Source organism: Salvelinus sp. IW2-2015, unplaced genomic scaffold (genome assembly GCF_002910315.2).
Source record: "Salvelinus sp. IW2-2015 unplaced genomic scaffold, ASM291031v2 Un_scaffold2840, whole genome shotgun sequence".
Lineage (NCBI taxonomy): Eukaryota > Metazoa > Chordata > Actinopteri > Salmoniformes > Salmonidae > Salvelinus > Salvelinus sp. IW2-2015.
Genome location: NW_019944140.1, coordinates 52785 through 62363, shown reverse-complemented (window position 1 = coordinate 62363; position 9579 = coordinate 52785). Strand labels below are relative to the sequence as shown.

Genomic DNA, 9579 nt, shown 5'->3' with positions numbered 1-9579 from the left:
CACTCAAGAGACCACCAGGCTTCAATAGTGCCTCACATTTACTTTCGTATATTTTCACCTCACTAATGTCCCCTACCTGTGTAACCCTTTCGTGGCTGTACATGTTGCCTCAATAAACCTGTCGGTTTAGGAGAAATTACAACTCATCTTGAATATATTCATTGTTCTGTTTAATCATGCCCCATTGTATTTATCCTACCGGCTGCATACCTTGGTTCGTACAGCGCCTGAGTTTACCACTCGAGCTAAGAAAACCCAGGCACCCACGGTTCAACACCTCCACCACTCTGCATCGCTGTACACTTTCAAACAGGCCCCCACTCCCCCGCTCAGCCAATCCTTCAACACTACCCCCTCTCACTCACCGCCGCCACCACCCCTCCACCCGTCCCCGACCTGTACCTATGACCACCTCCAGACCCGCCACACACACAACCAACAGACCCGCTAATCATCTCCGACTTGCACAGTTCCCCGGCCTCCGCGCGTCAACAAGCAACGTCACGCCACCGACCCACGCGAACTCCCGGAATCTTTGATTAATTGTCCTCTAATCGAAATTATGGATATCGCCTCTCCTATCATCCAAGCTGACACGCACAGACCCAATCCTAGCCACTGCCGAGTCTCACACCCGACCTCATCTCATCCAGAAAACGGCCACGTACCAGACCCCAGCAGCCACACAACGCGCGTTACCACATCATCGCCTAGACAGTGGCACTCGCATCATAACAAGCGCACCGGGGAACCGACCAGACCGACCGACGAGACCACCTCAGAACACAAACAACAGCTCTCATCTCTCAAAGCGCCAATCCAGGAACCTGTTCTGTCTCACGTTCCTGAACCTCGGTCTTCTCTCAATGGCTCAACCTTTTTGTCACGTTCCTGACTGTTCAGCTTGAGTCAGGACGTGAGTTTGATTTCGAAGTGGGCAGTCTATGTTTCTGTTTCTATGTTGGTTAATGGGTACCTAATATGGTTCTCAATTAGAGCAGGTGGTTTTCATCCCTCTGATTGAGAATCATATTAAGGTGGTGTTGTCACATTGTTTGTCGGGGGGTTGTCTCCTGTGTTAGTGTCTGTCTATGTTGCACCATACGGACTGTTTCGGTTTGTTTGTTCATTTGTTCGTTCGGTTTTTATGTAGTCATTTCCCTGTTCGTGCGTCTTCGTGTTACATGTAAGTTCTTACGTCCAGGTTTGTCTACATTCGTTTGTTATTTTGTTAGTTAATTCAAGTATAGTTCGTTTTTTGTCTTCGTTGTTTTGTCGTGTCTAAATAAATATCATGTCTAAGTACACGCTGGCGTCTTGGTTCAATCCATGCTCCTCCTCTTCGGATGAGAGAGAGAGAGGAGAAACCGTTACACTGTTAAACAGCCACCACTAACATGAGTGGCTGCTGCCAACATACTAACTCACTCCGCCACTTTAATATTGGAAAAATGTATGTAAAAATTTATCACTAGCCACTTTAAACAATGCCACTTAATATAATGTTTACATACCCTACATTACTCATCTCATATGTATCTACTGCATCTTGCCATCTTTATGTAATACATGTATCACTAGCCACTTTAAACAATGGCACTTTATATGTTTACATACCTACATTACTCATCTCATATGTATAAACTGTACTCTATATCATCTACTGCATCTTGCCTATGCCGTTCTGTACCATCACTCATTCATATATTTTTATGTACATATTCTTCATCCCTTACACTGTGTGTGTATAATAGTAGTTGTGGAATTGTTTGGGTTATGAACTCGTTGGTATTACTGCATTGTCGGAACTAAACATAAGCATTTCGCTACACTCCGCATTAACATCTGCTAACCATGTGTATGTGACACATTTGATTTGATTTATCTACTTGTCGTTCCATTATGCCATAGTTTGTACATCTCAATTGTCAGTAGAAACCATCATTTGTATAAGCAATTACGCCATATCAGCTATGTTTTTTTTAAAGCAGTAAATTAGGCTGAATTAACTGTTTCGCGCCAGACAAGCTCCGCTGAAAGCAGAGTGTAGGAGTGGTAAGGTGTTGGGACTCTGCTGTTGGGACCGCATTACGTAGGCCCTAACCAGGTACCACAGAAGCACTTGTGGGGACTATTTGTCCAGCCGTTATAGTGCAATTAATGATATTGTTTGATATTGTGTTGTGTAGTGGGATTTTCTGGCACTATGGATCCTACTATTTTTTTCCCCACTGTCACGATCCCACGCCTAGTGAGATAGTGAGACGAAAGATCGCGGACTTCACGACCGTGCCCGTCGCGACCGACCCCCTACAGCAGATGCCGAGACAATACATCTTATTTTATTGACATAGAACGCATGAACACACGAAAGAAACACTTAATTACAAATAACAAGAACAACCAAACTGCACGACCCGTGAAGCTAATAAACAAATGGTGCTGACACTGACCACAACAATGACATTAGGACAATTACCCACAAACACATAATGCTAATGGCCTGCCTTTAAATATGGCTCCCAATCACGAGACAAATATAAGACGCTGTTCTGAACTTGAGAAGACACTCAGGCACACAGACCTTACCTAAGCAATTTCACGTAACACAAACCCCATATACACTAACAACACCCCCTTTACCAATATAACCACCCAAGATGAGATCACAAAGACAAAACATATCCACCAAAGTCACACCCTGACCTAACTAAAGATAATAAACCGAAAACAAAGCGAATACTAAGTGCCAGGGCGGTGAACAGTGTACCCCCCAAAGGTCGGACCGGCCACAAAACCTAAACAAAGAAAGGCGGGAGGATCCGGGGTGGCCTTCCAATATGCGGAGCGCATCAGGCATCAGACAATGCAGAAAAACCGATAGCAGAGGACAAGTGACCCCACTACCAACCACATTGATCCAAGAATACCAAGCATTTAGAGTCATCTGGAATAACGATCCTGCAACGAAACTGCAACTGCCAGGCTTGGAAGGTCCTGGCTGACAGAGCCGTGGCAAGGCACTTATTTTTGCAATAGACCCCTTCTCGCACTCGAGACCGTTCCCCTGGCTGGCCCCGTGCAACATACACGGCCCATAGGACTCTGGGCTGCTCCAATGAGCTCGCCACGGGACCACATGTAGGCTCTGGACTGCTCCCCATGGCTTGCGCTCGTGCGACTCTGCCTGCTCCATGGCTGAGCTGGCTCGACTTGCTGCTCACCATGGCTGGCTGAACTCGCCGACTCTGAGCTGGCTGGGGACTCTGCGGCACTTCGCTCTCCGCTGGACCGGCTGGCGACTCTGGACTGCTCCTGGTGCGCTGGCGACCTCTGGCGCTCCTGGACTGTGCTGCGCCTGGCGCTCCTGGCTGGCTGAGCAGGTACACTGGCGGCTCCTGATGGCTGGCGGCTCTGGGGCGGGCTCCGTGGCACTGCTACGGACGGCTCAGGGACGCAGCTGCGCAGCAAACAAACACGGACGGCTCAGGACCGGCGCGTGCGCCAGACGACGCAACAGGCTCAGACGGCGCTGGCAGACGGACGCTCAGGACAGAGCTGTCGGAGACGGCATGCACGGACGCCTACCGGCTCAGACAACGCTGGGCGCAGACGGACGGCCTCAACGGCGCTGTGCACAAGCCACGACGGCTACATACGCGCTGGGCAGACGGCATTCAGACCCCGATGACGCTATACCACAATTGACAGGCGCTGGGCAGGACCCCGAACCACTACGACACCCTCCCCACCAAAAACACTCCCGCTCGCACGTGACTCACACCCACCCCAGCACCACGACCGCTACACACACATAGCGTTGGAGCAAGCTTCACCACCGCAGCACGACTCCTACCTGACAACTCAGGAGAACGCGCACCCACAGACAACAACCGCTCACATCTACCAGAGCGGCCTGACTCACGCACAAGCAAACCAGCCAAACTGCCCGATACCTTCTCACCGGCCAACACGAACCACCAAACCCCCCCACGTCTGCCGGAACTGGTGTACACGACTGGAGACACGCCACCTGAAGGCTAGTGGGGAGAAAGGAACAGGGCATACTGGACCCTGGAGACGACATTAGCCTAGTGCGTGGTGCCGAACTGGTGGTACCGGGCTGGAACACGATCTCCAGGGCTAGTGCCGGGAGCAGCAACAGGATGCACAGGACTCTGGAGACGCAACAGGAGGCTTGGTGGCCGTGGTGTAGGCACTTGGGGTAATAGGTGGAGCACGCACGCACACAGGGCTAGTGCGTGGAGGAGGAACAGGCTCTGGAGACGCACAGGAAGCCCCTCGTGCGTGGTGTAGCACTGTGTTACTGGGCGGGTGGGCGGGGAGGTCGGAGCCGGAAATACCTGACCGTGCAGCCTATACTGGCTCCCTTGAGCACTGAGCCTGCCCAACCTTACCTGGTTGTATGCTCCCCGTGGCACCCGACCAGTGCGGGGAGGTGGAATAACCCGCACTGGGCTGTGTTAGAGCGAACCGGGGACACCATGCGTAAGGCTGGTGCGCATGTATGCCGGCCCGAGGAGACGCACTGGAGCCAATCCGTTGGGCCGGCTTTCATACATCCGGCTCAATACTTCAGTCTACCCTGCCAGTGCGGGGAGGTGGAATAAACCTGCACCGGGCTATGCACACGTACAGGAGACACCCTGCGCTCTACCGCATAACACGGTGTCTGCCCGTACTTTCGCGCTCCACCGTAAAGCTCGGGAGTTGGCCGAGTTCTCCTACCTGACTTCGCCACACTCCTCTCTGTATCCCCCCCCAAGACACTTTTTGGGCTGACTCACAGGTTCCTAGCTGCGCCTCCATTCGCCGATTACCTCCTCGCACTGATTCCAGAGAATCCCAGGCGGGCTCGGCAATCGCCCTGGGTCGATCGCCCACACCTGTCGATCTCCTCCCACGTAAGTATAGTCCAATCCTCTCCATTCCATAAATCCTGTGTATGTTCCGTGCTGCCGCTTGACACGCTGCTTCGGTCCCGTTACGGTGGTAATTCTGTCACGATCGTCTTGATGAGAAAGAAGCGGACCAAGGCGCAGCGTGCGAGAAATACATCTTATTTTTATTTTAGAACGATGAACACGAAACGAAACACTTAATACAAACTAACAAAACAACAAACTGACGACCGTGAAGCTATATAAACAAATGGTGCTGACACTGACCACTACACAATGACATAGACAATTACCCACAAACACATAATGCCTATGGCTGCCTTAAATATGGCTCCCAATCAGAGACAAATGAAAGACAGCTGTCTCTGATTGAGAACCACTCAGGCAACCATAGACTTACCTAGACACATTCACTAACCACAACCCCATACACTAAACCCAACACCCCCTTTACCATATAACCACCCAAGACGAGACAAAACACAAACATTCCCCATGTCACACCCTGACCTAACTAAAATAATAAAGAAAACAAAGAATACTAAGGCCAGGGCGTGACACCCCACCAAGATTTACATGCTAAAATCAAGGTACAGCCTACATAGACACTTTTCTTTACAAAATAACCCAATTTAGAAATTCTGGCTGGTAACTATTGACAACCTTCCTGTCCTGCCTGCCTGGTTACTGCCTCACGAGAAAGCGAACACAACTTTTCATGAAAACAAGGTATGCCAATGTGTTAATAAAAAGCAGTTAATAAAATATGTTAAGTCTCCTTCTAAAACTATCTAGAATGACCCACTGTATAGCTAACAAAACTACTAACGTTGTCTTTAGTAGCGTACATGAGGCCTGATCCAGGCCGATTTCAGAAAACCTTTGAATTAGAGAAGAGTGGTTGACAGTGTTGAACGCTTTAGATAAGTCAATGAATAGAGCAGCAGTGTTTCTTCCTATCAAAACCAGTGTGATTTTGGCACTCTTTTTTATTTATTGTAGTCTTAGTAATTTTGACTAAAATATCATGAAGTCACATTTTTATCATTTGAATTATGGTTTAGTATAGTTATTGTCAAAATTATAATTAGCCTATAGTTAACATAAATCACTGACTTCCATGTGCACAAACATACATGGCTTTCTGCATAACTATTCTCTTCCCAACAGCAGAAATATGACAAACAAATATAAGAATATAAACTGAGTGTACAAGACATTTAGAACGCCTTCATAATATTGAGTTGCAGGTAATGTTACTGGTAATGTTAACAGGGTCACATTAAGTTACAAAACATTCTTGAATGTTGCAGATAGAAGTCCCATGAATAGAGCAGACTTTACTCGTTATGCAACATGTCAGAGGCATGTTTGTTCTACATAGCATATTTCTATCTGTACGTTTCAAAACGTGTCGTCCTGCTGAACTCGACCCAAGATGTTAGCCATAGATAGTTAATGAGGTAAAAGGACTGAACAAGGTGTAGCCTAAACTTAATAGTTAACAGTCCAGCTCACAAGCAGGCTAGTTTTAGGCCTGCTTTTAAAATGATGCTCGCCAATGCGCCGATATTATGGATCATATCTTTTGAACGGTAAGGGCTAGAACCAAGCCGTTTTCTCTGAGCAACAGAGGGAGACTTGACTACATTTGGCTATATCGAACCTGGCTATGAAATACAGTGGGAAAAGTGAGAGGGTTGAGCGAGACTAGAAATTCAAAACAGCCTGCTTCTATACTCAATGAAGAGAAACATAGCTAGACTGTTATTTCACAATTTAAATCAATGCTGCTATTGTTTTTAATTTCGTAAAGCAGCTTGTGTTTCTTACCCCGGTACTTTAAAAAACACCCCTTTTCTAATAAAGGGGGACTAGTTACTCCCTAGTACCCTAATTTTAAACCAGTGATGCTCCCGAAATGGTGCTATTCCTTGGTCTGAAGCCTGACTGACGCACATTTAGAATGCATTTCATAGCTAGCAAATATCCAAATTGACAGTTGATTAGAGATTCAAAAATGTTGTCAGACTGGTCCTTGACTAAAAGCCACTTTCATTCTTAATTTGTGTCCAGGAAACAAGCCCTAAATGTCTACATTGACGTGGTGCTGTCACTCCCTGACCGTAGAGAGCTTTTTATGTCTCTATTTTGGTTTCGTCAGGGTGTGATTTGGGTGGGCATTCTATGTTCATTTCCTATGTTTTGTATTTCTTTGTGTTTGGTCGGGTGTGGTTCTCAATCAGAGGAAGCTGTCTATCATTGTTTCTGATTGAGAACCATACTTAGGTAGCTTTTTCCCACATGGTTTTTGTGGGTAGTTATTTTCTGTTTAATGTTTTGCACCTGATAGGACTGTTTCGGTTATTCTCTTTGTTATTTTGTTCTTAGTGTTCAGTTTCAATAAAAAGCATGAACACTTACCACGCTACGCTTTGGTCCACACCTTCTTCAACAGACGACCGTTACAGGTGCTCTGTGTTTCTCTATGTCTATTTGTTTTCCTGCTTATACAGGGTAAGCAAATACCGGCATAAAAAAAACAAATATTCGAAAAGATATAGCTTTTTACACAGTTTAATAAWGTGTTMAAACACATTCTATTTTATAAAKTCATCTAGCTGCCACTATTTTTGCAAGTGTCTGAAAACACATCAAACTGTTAAGTTAGGCTAAAGGACTATGCTTAATAATAAACATCATCACAAAAATATATGTTAACGCATTATAACTTTCAGAAACTACAGTAGCCCTAGCCGTATGAAAATAGAGAAACACATTCATGTAGTCAAAATTTACCACGCAAAAAATAGGCCAAACATGCGTGCTTGCTGCACCAACCTAAACTTCAGAACTGGCCGCAATATATGTTTTACTGCTGCATGATTTTAAATAGTTTATATAGTTAGGGACAGATACAATATGTATATGTTTTTTTTTTACATAGGCTATTAAATAGACAACAGTCATCATGTTTCCCATTACACCTTGTTTTTACGCAAATTTTCGGTGCCTCCCCGAAAAATACACCAAAACACAGACAATGTCTTATGATTGAATGAGTGTCTTACCTGAAACATGACACCAAAGCAACGGCCATTCCACGTAATACTTTTCATCATATTTTGTTTTCAAGTTATCTTTATAATGGAGGCTACATTCCCTTACGAATCCGTCATATCGACCAGCGTTGCAAAATTAAAGTAACGCCTAGATCACACCGACAGGCTCATTGCATTTGGTACGCCAAAGAAGTAGGGTGCTTGGGGTAACCAGCCCCCCCCATAAGAACAATGTCTAACTGCTGACCCAAAAAAAGCTACATTTGTGGAAATATTGGTATGTGAATTGGTATGTGGATGAAGGTCCTGCTTAGGAAATAAATTATAAATGGAAATAAATGGCTACAGTTTACAATTCTTTTTGGTATTTCATGAATGTTGTTTTTAGAAAAGTGGCCTTTTTTAATACCGTATCAGTTTAATTTAGAAATTATTTAGTAAATACACTTAAAACTAAGTCTAGTGGTCTTATTTTAATTTTTAAATAAAAATATGAACTCACCTGCACATTAATCATGGTAAATATTATCTTTAAACAAGTTATGCACTCAGTAACACTTGTATGATGTGTGTCATAGATGAAAGAGGGGCAGAGAGAGGGGAGAGAAAAGGGGTAGGAAATGCAACAAAAAGGAAAAAAATTATCATACTGCCCAAGACAGATCCACAGATGAACGCAATCTCAAACACAACTCCACACTGCCTTTCCCACCTGGACAAATAGACACCTATGCGAGAATGCTGTTCATTGACTGCAGCTCAGCGTTCAAACCAGTGTGCCCCACAAAGCGCAATCACTAAGGCTAGAACCTCATGGGACTAAACACCTCCCTCTGCAAACTGAATCCTGGATTTCAAAACAACGGCCACCCCAAGGGGGTAAGGGCGCAACAACACGTCTGCCAACGATCCTCAACTCACCGGGGCCCTCAGTGGTGTTACTTAGTCTCCTCCTTTGGTACTCCCCTGTTCACCAGACACACTGCGTAGCCAAACACGACTCCCAACACGCATCATTAAGTTTGCCGGGCGACACAACAGTGATAGGCCTGATCATAGACAAGAGATTGAGACAGCCTATAGGAGAGGTCAGAGAAACCAACAACCTCTCCCTCAATGTGAGGCAAGACAAAGGAGCTGATAGTGGATACAGGAAAAGGAGGGCACAAACTGGCCCCCATAAGGTGCTTGTATTGGAGCGGGTCGAGAGTTTCCAAGTTCCTTGGTGTCCACTCACGCAACAACTATCATGGTCCAAACACACTAAGACAGTCGTGAAAGAAGCGGCAACAACAAACCTTTACACCCATCAGGAGACTGAAAAGATTTGGTGCATGGGTCCGCACAGAATCTCAAAAGTTATAACAGCCTGCAACACATTGACGAGCTTCCTACGGTTTGCATTCACTGCCTAGTATGGCACTGCGCGCAATCTGAACGCCTTAAGGCGCTACAGAGGGTAGTGCGTACGCCAGTTACATTCACTGGGCCACTTCCTGCCATCCAGGACCGAATTATAATAGGCGGTGTCAGAGGAACCCATAAAAAACTTGTCAGAGACCCAGTTCACCCAAGTCATAGACAGTTTTCTCTGC

The 9579-nt window shown here is 45.9% G+C and overlaps 1 protein-coding gene across 1 annotated transcript in view; it reads right to left on the bottom strand.

Moving 5' to 3' along the window:
- LOC139025552 (SLAM family member 9-like) overlaps window positions 1-8120 on the bottom strand; it is a gene marked incomplete at its 5' end in the record, with an annotated part of 15423 nt that extends 7303 nt beyond the window's left edge. Inside the window, one exon of the mRNA XM_070440692.1 lies at window positions 7994-8120. Coding sequence (XP_070296793.1) covers window positions 7994-8120 — 127 coding nt within the window. The remainder of the gene's footprint in view (window positions 1-7993) is intronic.
- Window positions 8121-9579: the final 1459 nt, after the last annotated feature.